The sequence below is a fragment of the Lates calcarifer genome, linkage group LG7_1, assembly GCF_001640805.2.
Source record: "Lates calcarifer isolate ASB-BC8 linkage group LG7_1, TLL_Latcal_v3, whole genome shotgun sequence".
NCBI lineage: Eukaryota > Metazoa > Chordata > Actinopteri > Centropomidae > Lates > Lates calcarifer.
Window position 1 is genome coordinate 22,481,305 of NC_066839.1, and position 22,199 is coordinate 22,503,503.

Below are 22,199 nucleotides of genomic sequence, written 5' to 3' on the forward strand. Positions count from 1 at the left end.
AGAAATAAAAATTCCAGTACCCTCCAGCTTTTAAGTTAGAGGTACTTAAGTTTTCATCTTACATTACTTAAATTTTTTAAGGCAACCTATCCAGGCTTAGAGTGTAGAGTTTTCTACAAAACAATGCAGGAGTGTTGTGATATATATTCTCAAGAAACGTATAACTATGGATACACATGCATTCACCCCAAAAGAAAAAGAAAAGAAATCGGGTGTGACTGCTATATCTCATACTAATGACTTAGAAAACAGTCAGTTTGGTTAATACGTGTAATCTATAATTCCCCTGCAGAGTGAATTTTACAACAGACATAAAACTTAAAATATTATTTTTGAGATGAAATTCTGTGTTTAAATATTCCATCCATTCTAGTTAATAGCCTCTAATTGTGTGTGCAGTTTAAAAATATATATATTTTTCTTTCTCCCTCGAGTGTAAAACATCTTCTTGTTTATGCAATGTTGTGAGTTTATTTTCCAGTTTTATGAGACATTCATGCTCTCCCTGAGACAGCATCAGTTTATTTTTTGGTCTCTTGGGGACAGAATAATAAGCTGAACACACAACATCTGATATCATCGCCTTATATTATCAACATGTTGGAGCAGTTTCTTATTACATATCCAGTAGGCACAGAGCAACATTTGCAGTCATTTGGAGTCATGTTTGTGTCCACCTGTTGATAATCATAACAATCTTACATTTTATTATGATTAAAAAAAAAAACAAAACTTTATTCACCTCTCTACTTTTCCATGAGGAAAATCATCTGCTGTTGAAATTTTGCCAGCTCTGTACTGTCACATCCTGAGAGATACTGGAGAGCCAACTTTGGTGGTGGTGTTCTCTCAAGCACCCCATTCCAATGAAATGTCTCAACAATTATTGGACAGATTGACATGAAACTTCCTCCACAAATGTCCTCCTCAGGATGAATTATAATCCCTTGCTGTTCCTCTCAAAACATCCTCAGGTCAAAATTTCTATTTGTCCAATACTTTGGTTTGTGACCAAACATCTGGAAAGTGAATGATGGCAGTTCTTTGTCTTTAGTATTAATTAACAAATGTTATTAGCCCTGCATTGGAATCCTATTGTTATTACTAGATCTCTGAATTTTAATATTAGGGGTCCAAACACCAATGGTGGTGGAACCTAATTATTTCTTCCAGGTTTAGTATAATTACCATTATTATTACATCAGATTTGAAAAAGACATTCTATGGCTTAAACTATTCAAAGTGTAAAGGTGAAATCTGAAGGATAAGTAACAGTAGGGATCTAATTGAATATAACGATGAATCTATGCTAACCATAAAGGGCCGTTCTATTAAAGGCAAATGGACTTTGGCTTGGCTCTATATGTACACAAGCCTGCACTTTCAGCTCCTTATCAAAGACCCAGGTATTTTGGAAAGCAGAAAACCGATGACTGAACTGGGAGAGTTTTGTGCCAATGCAAGCTGTAAATCAAGTAACATCTGTGAGAAGAATGAATGGGACATTCACAGTACTTCCATGAGTTCCTGAAATGGTTCCTCCCACTTTGCAGCTTTATGATGAAATACTCTCGTCACTGCCCTTTGCAAATATGGCCTTACATTTAAAGCTGCCTGAATTTTTGGAGGAAAATTTTCTGTAGAAAGAATGCAATAATAATAATTATTATTATCATCACACCAAATTTACAATTCTGTAGGCATTACTTAATAACATTACTTTTAATTTGATGCATAGGTAAAAAAGGGTGCACAACTAGTCAAATACAAAAAATAACATAAATGTTCACCATAAGAGGGTGCTATAATATAGGCAACTGTACTTAACTTTACTGTACTGAGGAGGTTAGACTGACTTTTTATTCAGGAAATGATGGATGTTTATATTCTTTTACAACTGCAAGGCAAAAGAATACAGGCAGCAGAGGGAGAGATGCTGCCTGGGTGTAGTGAATGTAAGGACAGTAGTGTTAGCCCACAAGCCATTATGTTTACCACCCTAACTACACTGTACGCTGTGCCCTCCTCTTCTTGGCCACAATATGTGAGTTAATTTCACCCGGTAGATTTTGGTCTGACTGCATCATAATGTCATTGTGTGGATGTTGCATCTTTGGGATCAGGGGAATGTTACCTTTTAGCTAGTAGTGGATGATTTCACGTCTTTGCGGAAAACCTTACACTTTACCACAGCATCAAATTTAACTCAACAAAAAGGTGCTTTATGTGTAATTGAACTCTAATAACCCAGTCACCAAGCAGTAGTCTTGACCTTATACATCACTAGTCACACCAACACCAATGAATAATGCAGCTTATTAGTCAGAATAATTGGGAAAACAAAACAAAAAAGATGATGTTCTTCTAATTCATAAGTCAGAAAGAACACAGATGAATATGTATAAATGAAAAGTCATAAAGAATTCTTTTATTAAGAAAATCAGGGAATACACTGTTGAACTGCAACTTTTTTACTTGTAAAGCACAATGTCACACTGCATATTACCATTAGGCAGACTGCAAAAAAGATTAAAGTGTACACATTCCCTTTGGTGTTTTTTTCCCCCCTCAGGTCTATGAATGCTCTTTTCTCTTGAGTAGCTTTTTAAAAGCCAGCTTGAAATCATCATTAAAACTGGTGTAAAGCAGGGGGTTGATGAGAGAATTGATATAACCTAGCCAAGTCAGGAAGTCTGAGACAAGCTGAGAAGGCTGTAAAACATGCAGACCGACCAGAAGCTCCTTTAAAAAGAAAGGCAGCCAGCAGACTATGAACGCCCCAAGGATGAGGCCGAGGATTCGTGCTGCTTTCCTCTCACGTGAGGTACATATCTGGTTCTTCTCATCCTGACCATCCACGTCCTGTTTCGAAGGATGGGATACGTATGGTGGCACTGAGTTTGTCTGTAGCCAGCGTAGGATCAGAGTTTGACAAGTCTGACACACAAAATGTGTGGGAGACACGGCAATGGTCTACAGAGTTCTGACTGCCCATGCTGCGATTGCTGAGGTGCCGAGAAGAGCCACGCTTCTGGTAAAGTGTCTTGGCGGCATTGTAAATCCTGTAGTATAAGATAAGAATGATGATCATGGGGATGTAAAATGCCCCTAAAGTAGAATATATAGTGTATCCTAGATGGTCATGCTGTATGATGCACTGTTGGAGGCCGGAAGTGCTGGACCTCCGCCTCCAGAATAAGGGCGGCATGGATATGAAAACTGAGATGACCCAGACTATTCCCACCATGATGGCGGCACGCCGGGGTGACCTCTTGCGGGCATATTCGATAGCTTTGGTAATGGCCCAGTAACGGTCCAGGGCTATGACACAGAGGTGCAGGATGGAGCAGGTGCAGCAGGTCATGTCAACACTCAACCACACCTCACACACCACCTGACCCAGGGACCATGTCTCCATGGTGATGTAGAGGATGCTGATGGGCATCACAAGGAGCGCCACCAGAAAGTCTGTGACGGCCAGAGAACAGATGAGGTAGTTAGCAGGCAGGTGGAGCTTCTTGGTGGTGCAGATGGCAATGATGACAGCGCCATTGATGAACGCAGTTAGGAGGGTGAGGAGGCTGAGTACAACTACCACCGCTGCCATCCTGTCTGTGAACTGGACCGCCTGCCGGCTGCTGGCAGTTGGGCCGGTGCCGTTTGTGATGTTGGGTGTTGTGGTGCTCCACCCTGGGTAGATCTCCATGTCTAACCCTGGACCTGGACTGGCTGCTCCCTCCCTGGAATCACTTGTAGGGAGACAGTGCTCTCTCAAGGGTCAAAGATCAGTCTGAAACAACAAGAGAGGCAAATATATCAAACACAGTCAAAGCGCAAACTCCAGATCCTTCCTCCCTTCCACACAATGCATGCTGGGATGCTTCCAAACTACTGTGAAATGGAGGCACAAAGAACACACAAAGGCGTAGGCTGGAAGCTACTATGGACTGTAATGTGGTTGGTGTGTTCCTCAGGCAACATTACGAGGCTGATGCTGGTGTCTCACTGGTGGCAGAGAAAAGGCAGGTAGTGACATGATAATTAATATCCAAAAGAACAAAACAACAGTGAGATGAGAGGACCTCATACAGACAGTCACACATACAGTATCTGCAAAATAACAAGGATAATACAGTCATCATAAACAATAATATCAACAATATAATCACACCAAATCCAAAGAAAGACTTAGATACAATTAATTAAGATGATCAGCTTACACTTCTAAGTTTCCCATAAGCTACATTTTGAACTTTCTTAACTGTGGTGGTTACTTATTTTTACATTTTTAATGCAATGATAACTTATTCAACTTATTCCTGTGATGAAGACTTCAGTCATTTGTTTATTATTTCCATCATTAACCAAATACTGAAAACCAAGTACAGTTATCAACCAACAGCAGCACATTGAGCTGCAAAAGTTTCCTGCACTTTGACTTTTCAATAAACCTATTCTCCCTTTTTATGTCAAATATCAGGAGCACTTCCTTTGTTTTTCAGAACCAAGCAGCTGATTTTCAGCTCAAAGTTTTATTACATGGTTATCTTCAATCTCATCCGCCACCTTTCTAAACACAACACACAGCATACTGGTGTTGTATGGTGTTGTTGGCTTGCGGAGCCTTGATTTACTGCAAAAACACACAAAACTTACTATGATGGACTGGGTGAGCTGGAGCAGCTAAGTGGTGATTGCCACTGACAACAACAGCTCAGTGGCAGCTGCCACCACGGACATGGTTGACTACTGCTCCTGTAAAACCTCTCAACACACATCAGCTGAATCAATAATCACAGACAGGTGGGCCAGAGCAGTGGCATGCTGTGAATACAGCCAGATGCCCAGGAAAAACACGACGACAGGAGACTAATTTAGACACAGATACCTGGAATGAACTCTTTAACTGAGTTACCTTTGTGAATGGTTAGTTAGCAGTAGTAATTCCTCTGGGGATTTTCAGACAGTTCAATCAGTTAATTAGAAGAAGGAGGGGAATGATGTTGGGTGCTCAGAGATACACTGAGTGAATTTGCACAACACTTTAACTTTGTAAAATGGGACTAATAAATGATTGTTACTGACTGAGTGGAAAGGAAGCAGGTGCTTTTGCTCATTTATTGTTTATCCTTTTTTGAAATGTGTAGTCAAAAGTATTAGAGAGTGGTTGCATAAACTGCTCACAGCTACACTTTTGGTCTGGGTCTGCTTTTCTTGCTTAATGCTACAGAACACTATATTGTAGATAGATATTTTAGACAGTTTGTGTTTGTCCCTTTCCTGTTTCAACAGTGCCCTGTGATAGATTGGTGACTTGTACAGGATGTTCCCTGACTCTCACCCTGTAGCAGCTGGGATTAGCTCCCTGCAACCCTCAAAGGATAAGTTAATATATAGCTTATTGGTGGATGGATGGATGAATGTTTCAGCTTTCAGTATCCTTGTGCACAAAGCCAGCTTGATTGAAAATGGTTTTCTCATTATCCTTTGGGATGGAACACCAACTGTGAACCAGACTGGTTCATGCATCATCAGTGTTGACCTTGTTAAAGGTGCTGTAAGTATAAGATATGTCTTATGGCCAAACAACTCAAAGGGTCTCAAAGACTCCAGGTTCAGTTTTGTACATGCATTTCCTAAATAGTGTTGATTTGGTCAGCTATCTTTAGATTCAGTCTTGATCTTAGTCCTGAGATTAAAAAAAATAAATAAATACAAATTAGAGGGGCTATAGTCTTGTAGTCTTCAGCCCCAGCTGACACAGACTTAAGTAACATCACTTGAGGACATTTATCAGACTTCACACAGCTCACTCTGGAGACACCACAGCCTGTCCACAGCCTTTTTCCAATATGCAGTGGTGCTCCTAACACCTGGAGACACATGCTGATATGGTGTTATTAAACTGCCCTTTTCAGAAAAACATTTTCCCAACTCTTAGCCATTGTATATTTGAAAATATAACAACACTGTTACTCATATGCCAACTAATAGAGAGCCATAAATCAGATTCAAGGTCTAGATTAAAGGCTTTTTCAAGAATGATCTTAAAGCCTGATGTTGCACTCTGAACAAGATAAAAATTTACCAAGCAGGACCTGCAGCACCTTACCATGTGTGTGTCATGGTAAGGTTTCATTGCTTGGCCGAGAACTGAAAAAAAGCTGAATCCAAAATGAGTCATCAGTGACTTATCTCTCATAATACAGTTCAGCAGAAGAGGTTTGTGGAGGTGTGTGCTTCCTGCTGTTTCACTGCAATAGAGACTCTTGTTGTTATAGTTAAAGACATGGTCTGTGTCCCAAAGCTCTTTCATTCCTCCCCCTACAACTCGTCCTCCACCTCCAGTTCATGAGTTTGAGTTTGCAGAGACAGGATTGAATAAAGAGAAGGTAGTGATGTTGATCCATCATTATCATTTACATCATTAGACATTTGTAATTGATTAAGTATCATTGTCACTAACTGACAGTCGAGTGATATGAGCCATAAAAGCCAACTGAAGTCTCATGCGTGGCCCGCATGTTAATTTGAAGTTGCTAGTAATGTCATATAATGACCATTTTGATTAGACATTTGTGTGACATACTCTTGCCAGAATAGTGTAATGCTTTCTCTGCTAGGGAAGACTTCAAGAGGTAGGAAGGATACAAGAAAAAAGAATTCACAAAGATTTAGCAGAGGAGGGAGGAGATAATATGGGATGGTGATGGGAATCCCTGCTATGCAAGTCTAACCATTTGGCAGCCATCTTGGCAAGACCAAGCTGCACCCGCTGCCACCATCATTTGAAACTCCTGTAAAACTTGGCCTGATTTGTGTCCCGGTTCAGAGGACAACTGGCTGTTTCGGGGAAGGGGTGGGATGTGTCATACAACAACATATGGACTATTCTAGTCAAGATTCTCCAAGTGGTTTGTCTCCTCCCTTATGATGTCTCTGACACAGGTAAGTGCAAGAGGTTGACCAATTAATTGGTTTTGTCGAATTGGCACCAGTAGGACATTTTATTTTCTCAGTGGAACTTTGGCCCATGGCTGTGCTGTCTCCACCAGTCACGTGGGGTCATCCATAACAGTTTTGCCTGATGGCTCCATTCATGAGATCATTTATATTTAAACAGAAGGTAACTTTATTAATTAGGGCTGGGCACTCAAGTCAGTGTGCTGCCATAAATTATGTTTGTCAGTGTAAACTACATAAGAGAGGTTTTTTTTCAGAGGGTAATTCTCCACTCCATGAAAAAAAAACCGCCAATGCATTATTCTGGTGATAGGGTTAGAAATAGTGTGCTAAAACTTTTCAGTCCCAGGGTAAACATAGCTGACTTTATAGCAAGGCTGACAAATAGCATGTCTGACCTGTTTTTAGTTTATTTCTCCAAACAAATGTTCTGTCTTGAATATATAATGCAACACAATCAGCTCTTTGTCCATGATACAATACAGTCAGACAGGAAGGAAAAGGAATTATTCACTGTTACTCTACATATCAATTTGGTGTTCTTTCATCCAAATAATCCAACCACTTAATTATCCATTTTTGGGATGAAATCACACACCTTAGGGTGCTCCTTACCCCAGAAATATGCATGAATATTAATGGTTTGTAGGAGTGGCATTTAAGAATGTAATGGGATGTGCAATAGAAGTAATCCTAGCCAGTGCAGAATAGAGTATTGCCCAATGTAAATTTTGTAATCCACCAAATCACTCTTCAGAATAAACTCAGAGTGACAAAAAACTGATTTATTAAAAATGGTGTATGCAAAGTAGCCAGCTAGGCTACTGCAGAACTAAAACATGTCATGCATGATACCACAATCTGAGACTGTGGTGGTAACAGGGTAATTCACTTTTTAAAAGATTATGGTAGATTCTTTGATGCTAATTGCCTTGTGTCTGCTGAATTATACAGTGTTTTGCATTTTTATCCCAAATACAGGCCCAAAGTCTCTGTGATAATAACATTTACTTACAACTTTAGGAAACTTAATCTGAAAGGTTCAAGGTTATTTCATATTTACAACTTAAATCATTCATGTAGAATTTAGGTCCTAAAAGTTAAAATTAAAAATAAAGTATTAGCTATTAGCTTTTTCCTGCTTCAAACTATTGTTATTATATCATCTTTTAAAAATTCACCATCGACCTCTAGTCAGTGCTGTCAGTGAGACTGCATCATGAAGCAATATTTCTTGTATAAGAAATATTGCTGTATATTGTATATGTTGCTGTATATGTTGTATATTAAAATAACATTCACTTTGTATGGCTCAGTGATTGTTTTCCTCTAAACAACTGCAAGCAAAACATAATTAATATCATAAATGTGGGTGGACAATCCCTCCTCCTGGCCAGGCCGTAACCTCTCCTCTGTCATGGACACAGCTAGTCCCATGTGACAAGCAGTGCTCCAGAAACCACACATCCTAAGGAAGAGCCATACAGTAGTGGACCTATGGCTGAAATACTCACCTCTCTTAGGAAGCAGACAGAGATGTAAACTTTAAAACTGACAAACATCCGAACAACACTTTTTATTCCAGCCAAAGTGCCAAGAGGCTCTTGCTAAGTACGGAAGTCGTAAAGTAATTACAGAGGCCTTCTGTTGTGGCTCTTAGGGTGGCTGTTACTCTCTGCACATTTTTGGATGGTCCAAGATGAAATTTCACACTTGTGAGAGAAATGTGATGAAATCTTTGGTCACCAATCAAAAGCAGTAGTCCTGGATTACAATGTTGATTGATTTAAACTGAGCATAGCATATCTCAACATGATGCAGAATACTACAGCTGATGCTACATTGTTAACAGATTTTCTACAAGGTGTGATCAAAAAGCTCTGAGAGTGTTCCTGTTGCAAAGAGCACGACACAGTGTGGTACAGTAATATGTATGCAGCAGGTGCAAGTTTTAACTTTCATGAATCAGTATTCTGTGTCACATCACACCATCAATATCTGTATCTGTGTTAGGTGTGGTCACAGCATTCTCAATGACAACTGGTCATCAATTTCAAAAGTGCTTAGCAAATATGGATTATATATAGCAACTACAGCTACTCAGATGTTAAATTAACTGTAGATCCCCATCTATTCATCTCTATTCATCTATGCATCTATTCATTTTTGACCTAGGTGGCAGAATGTGTAAATATGAGAACTGAAAATAAACAAAATTAAATGCATTTTAAAATAAAGCCCACAGTGGGAGTGGGAACTAACAGTGGATCATGACCATCTTTCTCTGATAGTGGATATTGTTTCCCATAGCAACAGAAATAATGCAGATGCTGAGACATCAGTCTTAAGAGCAGTAGTGACAAGGGCTGCATGATTCTGGAAAAATGAGAATCAGGATAATCTTACTTAGAACTGAGATCAGGATTCTCTCAATTTTTTTCATTATAAATGATTTACTGCACTCACTTACCTGATACAGAAGGAAACACAACAAAAAATAGTATAGACATTATAGAACTGGAGTTGTGTCTGACGTCTTCTTTGACTTTGACACAAGGCCACCACATTCACTTTGGTTTCATGAATCTAACAGTGAACATAAAAACTATTAAGCTCAGTCTCTTGTCTTCTCATACACAACCTTTTTTTTCTGTGTTTTCTTTTTCACACTGTCATTTGCCAGTGTCTCTCACTGGGTTTATTTTCCTTACTGCCAGGTTTTACAGCTCTGTATCACATGGTGTAATGCTGCACTGTCATTTGGTGAGGGAGAAAGTAGCAGTGCTTGTTTTGATGCAACTGGATGTCCCTACTGAAAATGCAGAAGAATTACTGTCATTTAGCAATGAGATTGCATAGAGGTATGAATCAAAGTCATAATCAAAACTGGTGTTTATCAGCTTGGAGGAGGCACCTTAGACGCCTTCAAAGTCATGACTGACTGGAAAATGTTGAACACACAAGTTGCGACAGTTAATGAGAACAGAACACTTGAATGTGAGTCAGCTCATGCTATCAGCGACATGATCGATCTTCCGAGGTTACTGAGCCAATAACTGCCAACTCCCCTTTTGTCCTCTAGTTTCTGTTCAAGTCCACCAACAACAACACAGAGAGTTTATATTTCAAAATGTCTAACTCTGAGGCTTACCTTAAATCTCAGTGTTTAAACCATTTTCTTTTTTATCTATTTGCTTGTGAAATGCTGATAATTTTAGATCATTTTCCTTGTAGACCATTACGGGTAGTGACTGGTTTCACCCTTAGAGCAACCAAAAACACACAGCAGAAAAAGAAACTCATTTCAAATTGAGTTTCAGGAAATTTGATATGGATACACAGTACATGATCCAATAAGGATGAATATTAGTGTTTTGGTCAACTCCCAGAGTTTTTTTCTAAACCAGTGCACACTCACTGTTGTTAGCAGTATGGGTGTGACAGTTTTCTTTCACTTTGTATTTTCTATGTCACTGAGTTACAGATATAGCTGCTTGTCTCTCAGGTCACTGCAGACAAATCATGGAGCAATACTTGAAGGACTTCAGCTCTAAATTAGTTGCAGAGCAGCTAGTCACACCTGGGGAGCCCTCCAGTGAGGGCCATTACTCAGCTGTCATCTCATCTAGAAAATGGATGACCTTTCCAGAGTGGAGATTGCAGGGGTGATTTTGCGTCATCATGAAAAAGCCAGCATTCCGGCATATCTGCAATTTAGGCATCAGGACACCACTCAGCCCACATGCAGACAGTCTACCCTGACCTCTAAAAGATCTAATTCCATCTTTTAAATTCATTGACTGAATTTCACTACACTCTGTGGTGAAGTGACAATCCTAAACACATTACTAGAGGACAAAGGAGAAATTAATGCAGAGCGGGAGAGAGCGAGAAAAATGGAGGATAAAGTCAGACAGGGTGCTCTCACTTAACAGTATGATGGAGTGGTGAAATGACAGGAAAGAAAAAGTGGATTGACACATTAAAATAGATGAAAGGATGGGTCATGTGTAGGCCCATTTCATTTCACATCATATTAGATATTTTGACAAGCAGGTCTTACTGACACTCCATCTTATATAGAGCAAGCTCGAGGCACAGTGGCTCACAAGACAAAACTACTCTGCTCAATATGAATGGACAGGCAAGAAATCACATGGCAAAGTGGACAGGGGGAGATCTCTTTTCAAAAGGATTCAAAAGGAAGTATTGCACTAAAAATGGCTACTTGTCCACAAGAGATATTAAAATCTCAAGGGTGGGCTGAATGAAGCAGCTCTCCAGAGGATAAACTGTTTAGCATTCTTCTAATGCCACCTCCAGGAGAAAATCCCAGCGTTCCATACAAATATAACTTATTATATCATAAATATAGGCATATCATAATTGCTATAACATGTGTTAAGCACATTCATGCTTCCAACCATTTGAATGACCCCACGACCTGCCTCTATAGTCTCACCCTCAGCCAAACACTTTTAGGCCCCTTCTTTTACATCCCACCTTGTAAAGTTCTAAGAACAGCAAAAATCCTCAGTATATTCTATATTCTGTCTGACAACATAATAGCATTCACAAATTTATTCCATATACACATCAAGCTTTCAAACTTTATTTTGCACTACCTCAAAAGGTAAGCAGTGTTAATGGTGCCCTACATTTACATCAATATCTATATAACTACCCATCAACTTAATCTCTTCATTCTTAAGTGTTTATTAAGTTATCACCTATGCATACAGATATACAGATCCTTCACTTTATTGCGTTTATTTCATTATAATTGTAGTTTTAATTTTGCTTTATAAATGATTCTATTTACAAGTATTCAGCTTATTCAACTTTGAGTCAACATTTACATACTTCTTGAGTAAGTTTCTACAGGCTTTGCAGCACCGCGATTTTCATTCTTCCTGGCAGACCCTCTGAAACTCAGAAAAGTCAGATTACATGGAAAGTGTCTGAACTGCCATGATCTGTTTGATCTGAATGCTGTAAAACCTTTAGTAAACTGAGTCTATTTTTCTCATGGTGGATTTCTAAATTTGACTCCCTGGTTCATCATATTGCTGTCTGGGGATGAGGACCCTGCTGAGAGCTCCAGGCATAGGCTAATATCACACACTCAGTCATTTGTCATTCATTGACTGATGCATGCTTTCAGGATGTAATTCACACTGTGATGGATGGTCGATGCATAGAGCATAGACAGTCCAAAATAAATCCACTTTTTATTTTCAGTTAAGTAGCAACTTCAAGAGATCCTTTGTTTTCTTACTTTCATTTTAGCGTCATGTTAAACACTCGATCGATTTGTTTTCACTTGAACAGTGAGTGAGATATTGTGACATGTTTTCACTTTCATTTAGTTGCTATTGGTGTAACAGCAAAATGAGCATCTTACTTCGATTTATGCATAACTATGTTTCTGTTTTGAACAGCACAAACAGATATGATACATTGACACCATCAATAACAGCAATGCACATGAGCATTTAACTGAGAGAGAGAGAGAGAGAGAGAGAGAAGAGAGAGAGACAGTTTTTACTGCTCAGAAGCATAAATGTGTCTTTCCTGCTGTTCTTAACTGTTTGCTGTTGCAGTGTTCCCTCTGTTGTTTGATGTAACCATGGATGCTTATGAGAAATATCTTTTTTATTTATGAATTTGGTTCCACAGCCATCTTTTGTTTTGGCCCAGCATACAGCAGTGGTGAAGTGAGCTTGGCATAAAGACTGGAAATGGGGAGACACAGTAAAAGTTAAAAAACACATCTACCAATGCATCTAAAGCTCACTAATTAACATGCATCTTGGTTGTTGAGTCCATACACAGACAGAAATGTAAAATCTAAAATGTAAAATGTTTCTGGTATTAGGGGAGTTATGTGCTAAAAATATTTCTTGCCAGCAGCACTTAGTCCTGTCATCTCAATGAGGATGTTCTGATTCTGTTAGTCAAAGAAGGAAATTTGTTTTCACAACCTAATGCACATTTAACTATAAGAACCATGGCAAAGTCATATTCACCCTCATCATGTGAGGACCCACTGGGAATATTACATTATGACACTTTGCTGACAGGGAATACAATGGCATAAATTTAGACATGTTGTGTTGGAACGTGGTCAAAGCTTAAAGCAGTGTGTCTCTATTCCTGATTTTGACTTGAACCACATTTGTAAATCACTATGTACTAACACCACAAAAAACTAAGCAACCAAAGCAACCATCAAAGTTTCAAAGCTTTCACCCCTCCAGGTGCCGAAATTTACGATTCATGTAAAAGTAACAATTAAATTAAGAACAGTCTCTGATCCAGTACATCATGACACAAATAACTCCAACACTGGCACAGCAACATTTCACCCATGTACTGTGCCTTTACTTGTATGGTATTACAGACAGTAATCAGCCATGTCAGTATTGTAAGATTTACTGTGGCGCAGGATCATGACACAAAACAGTTCCTGCTGTTTCATTTGCATAGTTGATTTGTTAACTAGTGAGCGTCTCAGTCTGACAGCTCCATAACTGCTGCTTTTTGACTTTCTAGACAATTAAATTAGTAAAGGAACTAGTACATCCAGTAAAGAGAGTGACTCATGGTAAGTGAGCAGGAATTAAAGAATTACAGTATATTGCTGATGTGGAGGAGGATAGGGAGCATGCAAGGCCATTGCCTGGCTCTGTACAATGCAGTATTTAATAGCATCTTTCAAAGAAAAGTACAGCATTGATTTGTTGTCCTTGATTGCAAAGACAGAAAGACAGGTAGTCCTGTGGCCAAATCCCGTCTGTTGGAAACATGACATCACTCAAACAATTTCTCAGGCACGTGCTCGTCTGATTATCCACTGACAGAGCGGTTTAGCTCACACTGAAGCACCAGCCTACGGGCCTGGCGAGATTCTTAGACTTAGACAGACTTTTATTGTCATTCAGTATGCAGCAAGTGTATACAGAACAAAATTTTCGTTTGCATAGGCCTCAGTTTTTTACAGTTTCAGTGCAATGTAAATGTTTGTGCAAAAAATTCTGCATGTTCTGTCCAGGTGCTCTGGTTGCCTCCCATAGTCCAAAGACATACAGGTTAACTGGCAAGTTTAAATTGCCTCCAAGTGTGAATGTGTCTGTCTCAGCCCTGTAGTAGACAACCCTTAAAGATATGCAGGTATGGCTAGTGGCTCGACTATCAATATAATCCAGTCCCTCGTGTGCAAAAGTATGACATTTGTTATGCTAGTGGCCACACTGACACCAGGATACCTTCTGATAGATATGACAACTGTGGCTTAAATCATTTGAAATGTGGTTGAGATGGATACTATTTTCGTCATGGCCTTCATTATAATAATTTACATCAGGGTGGCCATGTAACTCAATCAAAAAATACAAAAAAAGCCTCCATCATGAAAGTGTCTTCAAAGTAGAAAACAAAGTTTGTCTTATTACAATGAGTCAATAAAAGTTGATTTAAAATAATTGTGATGATTGACAGGATATGTATAAATAGCTTCATCTTTATTGTTGAAAATGACCATTAGATATACTTGAAGTGTCTTTAAATTGTTGTTTGTCTGAACCATAAGGATCAAAACACAAAGAACTCAACTTACAAAGATATACGACTAAGTGTTTGAGAAGCTGGAACCAGGCAATGTTTGGAATTTTTGATTAAAAACTTACTGAAACAACTAATCAGTTATCTAAGTTGCAGATTATTTTTGTTCATCAACTACTCTGTCATCATTTAAGCTCTCTTCAACCAAACTTTCATAGTCCTATATTCCACATCTTAAAAACAAAAGTTAACAGAACTACCATTTTATTATGAATGACAGATTGAGAATCTAGGTATGGACTAACTAATATTTGTTGAAGCAAGAGTTGCTTTGTTGGCATAACTTCAATTATTTCTTTAAAAGCTGACCAAGTCTTAAAAATTTGCAATTGCAAATTAGGATTTTTACAGTGAAATGGTTTGTCTCATACTTCCCTCGCAACAGGAACATCTGTCTTGATTGGCAATTATTTGTTGTCTGTCTTGTGGGGTCCCAAGGCTCCATCAATTTAATTTCCCTGAGGGAGTCATCCCAAAGAGATCAATAAAGTCAAGTCTAAGTCTTTGGTTCTCCACTGTTCTCCATTTTATTTGTTGCCCTTGGGTCACATCACTAGCCAATAACACCTTTGTTACTATTTTTATGCATGCATATCTCTTTTAATCCTAAAATTGAATCTTCATAACCATATTCATAATATGATGAAACGGATTGACCAAAGCCTATGGCAACTGAATGATGACAAAGCTGAAATATAATTTCTCCTAATCTTATTATTGAAACAGTCATCTTTCCCTGGGCTCCTTATTTGACTCATGTCTTTGTTGTTTTAACACTGACATCACAATACTGGTTCAGAAATGCATGAATTAGTGATTCAGATCCATCCTTTCACCTTTAGGACTGAAAAGTCTATGCCTTTCTAACCTTGTGGTTAGACTACTTTTTTCTACTACTACTACTTTTTACTACTTCTCTGACTTATCCCAGTCATTATTAATCAGCTCCAATTTATTCAAAGGTCTGTTGCCAGACTTCTCAAAAACACCAAACGGCTTATATTAACTTCACTACACCACCTTGCAGTTTAATTCAGAATCAATCTAAAGATTCAATTTATTACCTATCAGGCATTGCATGGCAAAGGCTTGTAGCCTCTAATTAGATCATCAATCATTGTTTTTAGTAGGCTACACTTTCATTCTTAGAATTACCTCATTAACCCTTTTTTCATCTCATTTTCATTGGCCCCATGCACCAAAATGCCTTGTACACCTGTGCTTGCTGAGTGGAGTTTGTAATCTTATTATATATTAAGCAGCTGCACATACAGCATGTCCTGAGTGGGTCACTGTATTGCAACATTAAACTGTACATTGGAATGTCCTATCCTTAACTCAGGGTTTCAAACACGTGAGTCTGGGTATCTTTACTGCATGCCATTCTCCATCTGTCCTACTTCTGCCATTTTCTGTCAGTGCTGTCTATCACTGTCTAATAAAGTCAAAAATGCCCCAAAATACTGGATATTACTACACACAGAAAATATGGTGACCTTTTAATCTCTCCACAGTCATAAATTTGCCTGCTTGTAGCTGTATATTAGGTCTGCTGTATGTTCACATGTCACTCTGAACGTCCCAGACAACATTACTTTGCCACTTGAAAAAACCAGGCTGCACTTTGCTCTGTATTTGCTAAGACATTCTCATGAAGCATCACTGTGTCTTGAGTCGAATAAAGGTTTTAATGTGAGTAATGTGACAGGCTGAGGGGATGGTGATAGTGGCTGATTTATATTCCATTCTTCCCAGCTCTTTTGCATATAACGTGCTGCACTGTTGGGTAAGCTCTGATGGCACACATGCAAGGACGGCAAGAGTGACATACGTTTGCCCTTCCTCTTCCCAACCCTGAAACAGTCTGCAAATACCTTGGTGCAGTGCTTTGAAATATGTTCACACACAAACAAGATAGAGGGTTACTGTGAGTCAGAGCTTGTCAGATTATAAAAATAATAGCTCTACTTTTATCTCATCTATAATTTTCTTTTGCCCCTTATTTGGCTTCCTCCTCTCTGTCCCTCTTCTACATTTTCATTTCTGCAAAAGTAATTGAAAGTCAATCCAACAGTAACACCATGTTTATGCCATGGTTATACCAAATATCCAAATTTTATTAAATAGTCCTTTTCAAGAGCCTTCTTTAAATCATATCAGCCCCTTTCTAAATATACTCTGTCCCTTGTTGCTTCTCTCTGCTAACCCCCACAGCCTATGAAGGTGTAGACAGCCATCCACTTTACACATGGCATTCACGGTCACTTCTTTTGCTTTAATGGTGGGGTAAAAAGGCTGAAACAGTTGAGCTGCATGAAGGCAAGCAGGCACAGAGTTTGTTCAGAAATATTCACTCAGCTACTTTGTATAGATATATGTGTTTTTTCTTTTCTGTTTCACAGATTTAAGAGGTGTGCATGGTGACTCCTACAAGCTGCTGTGAACTGTGATTACCCATAACACTCATTTCAATATATTATTATTTCAGAGAAGTTTAGATCTTCAGAAATATAATGAGAGGCCACGTTGAAGGCTTTTGCAGTGTTTTAGTAGTAGAGCTTTCTGTAAAACTGTTTATATACAAGAACCAATCTGACATGAGAGCAACTAATGTAATGATATTAAAAGCAAGTGATTATTGTTGGCCCTAAAAATCGACATTAGAGCAATCCTACAAACGGTACAATGTGGTGTAAGTAAACTAAACTGTGCAATCACTCAATCTATGGTTCTTATACTTGAAGACTCATCTGAGTGAACCTACCTGTTTTCGGGCAGCGCCGCTCTTCTGCATGAATTGTGCATTCACTGCTGTTTAGAAAAGGTATTGAATCCTATGCTTTATGTTTGGATCATCACTCCTTGTCTGCACAATTCCTCCAAATTAAATGACAGAATATGTTGTTTGGATCTAGACCAACACAAAAAAGCACTTTCTGCTCTGATGTCCCTGTATGCCGGACTGTGTTTTTGTCTTCTTTGTCCTCTTTTGTGATCCTGTACAACACCCACTTCTTTGAGATGCTTCTGCACCACGAATGGAGTTCGTGTGTTAAATTCAAGTGATTCAGCATGATTTGGAAAGGCACACCCTTGTCTATATAAGGTTTCACAGGTGGAAAGGGACACAGGGACAGCGAGACGGGTCAGAATCAGGGAAAGGGTGAATGCAGCCGACATAATTTAAGTGTGCAGAGTGAACAAGTCTGAATAGTTTCAGAAGGCACTGTACATTATCTTTCCTCCTCCTCATGGAGTAACCGTGCCAGTAAACAGTGTGTGGATATATCCACTCACTGTCTGATGTGAGGGAGGTAAATTGAGCTGTGAAGATGATCAGACTTTTGCGTTGCTCATACTTCATAAACAAGATTCATTCATACATTTGTGTTAGCTTCCTCTGGTAACTGACAAAAACACCAGAAGCAAACAGCTTCAGATGCATCACCATCTCCAGACTGGAGGGCTGAGTCTAATTTACATGTAGTCAAGAAAACAATTAATGACTCCAATGCAATTTTCAATGTCACAAGCCCCCACCCGTGGGTGAAGACTTTAAATCATGACCTCAATATTTCTAAAATCCTGGGTACAGACCTGGCTGAAACTATTGATTATTTTTATTACTGATTAATCTGCCAATTAATTTGTCAGATTACAATAAATATCAAATTGACTTCTTAAAAATGCTTTTTTGTTATTAAAACTTAGTCATTCAAATTAGCAGAGGAAGCTAAATAAGCAGAAATGCAGTATTACAGTACTTATAGGTGAGGGGCTATTCATAAAATGATTATCTTATAGTACATTGATATAAGATATTAGCTGATTTAAGTTTTAGTTTTCCTAAAACCTAGAGAATATGAACTGACTGTGGCTCCTGCATCCATAGAACAAAACACCGGGTTAGTAAGGGGCAGCTGCTGGAGGGACTGTTTTCATGAATTACAGTGGAGCAGCAGCAGGCTATGTGCTGACAGACAGGGGGGCACCTGTGGCAACGCAAACGCATCCCACTCCACTATATTTTCCCATTCACTTCAAGTTTTGTTCACTTACCATTATTGTTTTATCACCAAGCCTCCGTCTCTCATCTTCTCCAAAGCCGCGTGTTTTAAGTAAGAATCAAAAACAGATGTGAGGTCTGTCATTCGCTCCTGTTGCACAGAGCAGCAGCGTTTTCTTCACATGATGCACATAAAAAAAAAGAAAGAAAGAAAGAAAGAAAGAAAGAAAGAAAGAAAGAAAAACCTTGATGCTCGCGTGTTAATCCGCGGAACGCCCGGTCGCCTGTGGAGGGCGAACAGGAGAACTTGAAGAGCCAGTTTCCTCCATCACTCTGTCGCTGTTGTTCCTCTCCTCTTCTGTCGAGACTGTCGTCACACTCTCCTGATGCCTTCGGGTCCTGTCGGAAATAATGAAATTACTCACGCACATATATGATTACTTTGTTTTACACAGTAAATATCAGTTGTAATTTACTATGTAATGCTCTGCATGTCATAATGCTATATTTGTTCATTAATACGCACATAATGTTATGCCGACAATTTCCCCCTCTACTCCTCTGCAGAGCAAACACGTCTGTGCCAGGATCAGAGCCACAACTTCTGTGGTCAGGGTCCAAGGCACAGACTGTTTGGTACCCAGCCACCAAAAGTGTTGCCAGATATCACAGAGCACAGAGGAAATCAGCTTCTCAGTGGCTTTGAAACATTTTTTTCTTTATACAAACAGTATACTGTATTATTACACACACACACACACACACACACACACACACATAGCTAGCACTCACTCCTGCAGTGACATTAATGTGTTAAAGTGCAGCAGCCAAAGGACCACACACAGTCACACACCTGGCAGAAGCAGCAACATCTCCTCCTTTATAAGTTGCAGACATATGCCAAATGGGCTTCATCATCAGGCCAATGTAAACATCTCACCTGTGGTGACTGCATGCAACGTTTCACTAGAGTTAACTGAATTTTGTCCGTTCTGTTTCACAGAAAGTATGGAGGAGATTCTGTTTGTATATCACTACTGATGATTTCATTTCAGCTGAGAAGAGTGATATAACTTTACAGTCTGCCATGCATGTAACTGTCTGTAGGACAGTTTATTTTAGAAATATGACACTGGTTCACTACACACAGTCCAAGATTTGATTATGAAGTGGAAGTGGAAAATCCCACTCCTGTGAACTGTCCATTAGACCCCCTGTATAAACAATGTGTGTTCTGTGTCCAGTTTGTGAAATGTTGCTGTTGCCAGGTTATTTTAGGGCTGGCAGCTCAGGTTGACATGTTCAAATAGCCTGTTTTGTCCAGCCAACAGCCCAAAACTCAAAGTCTCAGTTTAACATAAAAAAGCAGCAAATATTCCCAGCTGAGAAACTGGAAAGAGTACTCTCTCTTTTTTTGTCATTTTTATTTGAAAATGACTTTTGATGATAATTATTATTATCAGAATTGTTGCAGATGGATTTTCTGTCCATTAACTGATTAATTACTGTTGAATAAAGACGATTTTATTCATCAGTAATTAATCAGAATGAATAATATTCTACTAACTCTATGAATTTAGATTTTTTTTCCATTGTGTTCATTAATGTAACTGTTCAGTTCCACACTAGTGTATTCTATCTGTTTTTCAGTGCATAACAATTATCGCACGCACACACACACACACACACACACACACACACACACACACACATTTTAATTAACAAACTATTGTCCACTTTGAATCTTGATGCTGGCATGGTGAAATGGGTGTTGGATTTTTTAACTTGCAGACACCAGGTAGTCAGGGCTAATGGTGCTTTATCCCAGAAGCGGCCGTCTTCCACAGGCTCACTACAGGAGTGTGTCCTGTCGCCCTTATTGTATACTCTTTATACAGACAATTGTAGGAGTAATCACAATGACAGGCATCTCCTGAAGTCTGCAGACAACACAGTTTTAATCAGTCTGCTCCAGGATGGAGAAGTCAATCATGGGCTGGTCCTGAATGACTTTGTGGAGTGGTGTGAAGACCACTTTCTGAAGTTACTAAACTAAAGATATGCCCATTGACTTTAGAAAAACCTCCCACTCAAACCCCCCAACTATTATTAAGGGCTCACATGTTGAGACAGTGGAGTACTACAAATACCTGGGAACAGTGATAAAAAATTGAATCATGACCTCAACATGTCTGCAATCTGCAAAAAGGGCCTACAAAGACTTTCCTTTCTGCACAGATGGAATACTTTTAACGTGGACAAGACACAGATGGTTTTATTTTATACATCTTCTCTTGAATCCATTATTATGCCCACCTGGCATGAGTATCCTGTATTATCTCTTGGTATGGGAACCTCACAGTGGAGAACAAAAATTGTCTGTCTAACACTGTTAAAGTTGCCAGCAAGATAATTGGCACAGAGCAGCCTTCCTTTGGCAGTTATTTATGACAGACAAGTTTTTCAGAAAGCGCAGTTGATCTTGGCCAGCCCTGATCATCCACTCCTGGAAGAATTCTCTTCTCCCCTCTAGGCGCAGATACAGATTCCCCAGAGTTAAAAGCAACAGGTTAAAATTTTCCTTTGTTCTTAGTGCAATAAATGTGCTTCATTTGCACTTGACCTGACTGCGCTGCTGTTTTTAGCAGCATAATATGAGGGCTTGCACAGAAAGATTTTATTCTTTCATCCTTATGGTTGTTTTTACTGTTGTGAGTGTCCTATATCCTTTGGTGTGTTATGTTGCATCTATGTCTTTCTTTTACCTATTGCAAATCAATTTTTCCCCTTGAGGGACAATAAAGATCTGAACTGAACTGAAAGATCTGAACACACAGACACACAAACAAAAACAACAACAACAAAAAACAAACAAACAAAAAAACACAGGGGACATGACGCCAGCATCTTCAGAAGCAAAACCCACAAACTAATGGTGGTAAACTGTGGTTTTAAATGATGATCTTGCTTAAGGAGCATTTTCCTTCAAGCTCAGGATAAGTTGAAAGATATCTATTGTTTATTTGTCAAATAAAGATTTTTTTTTTTTCACTGAGGGTCTGTTTTATTACAAGTTATTTCAAATGCATGAATGTCTGACTGGTCCTGTGATGGCCAATAAAAAATTGCATCTCAAGGAAACACACGTGTTGCCGAACATCACAAGCAAGTTTTCATTTCTGTACAACTTTTGTTTATCAAATAATTGTGGGGATAGTATGAATGGCCTGTTGACAAAGCCATTCCATACATCTGGGGGACATTCAATAGATGAGACATTTTAAAAAGTAAATGAAAAGAAGAAAAAAAAAAGTCAGATTTGTAGTGTAAAAGCAGCAGAGGCAGAGATATCTTGACTTAGAGTACCCTGTATTGGTCAAGCTCCAAAAATACTAGATGACACATTTCATATTTTAATGTAGCATGATAGAATCTTTCATTAGACTGTTACTCCTTGGTAAACAGACATGTCTTTTATATGCTGGTTTTCAGGCTTGTCAACATGGATAAAAATTTAAGAATAATGAATCTAAATGTGAGATATGAAATGAAACATATTCAAACCCACTGATGACAACATAGTGCCACCAACCAATAATGTTGGACA

The 22,199-nt window shown here is 38.8% G+C and overlaps 2 protein-coding genes across 2 annotated transcripts in view; one reads left to right on the plus strand and one right to left on the minus strand.

Annotated features, from left to right (window-relative positions):
• The window catches only part of LOC108899331 (gap junction beta-7 protein-like), a 494,318-nt gene that overhangs the window by 23,575 nt on the left and 448,544 nt on the right, over window positions 1-22,199 (plus strand). The window lies entirely within an intron of this gene.
• Window positions 1,923-18,972, minus strand: LOC108899302 (5-hydroxytryptamine receptor 1E). Its single transcript, XM_018699689.2, is given in 3 exon segments — window positions 1,923-2,865; window positions 2,867-3,790; window positions 18,646-18,972. Coding segments are annotated over 2 exon segments (1,131 nt in total). The 5' UTR covers window positions 3,707-3,790; window positions 18,646-18,972; the 3' UTR covers window positions 1,923-2,574.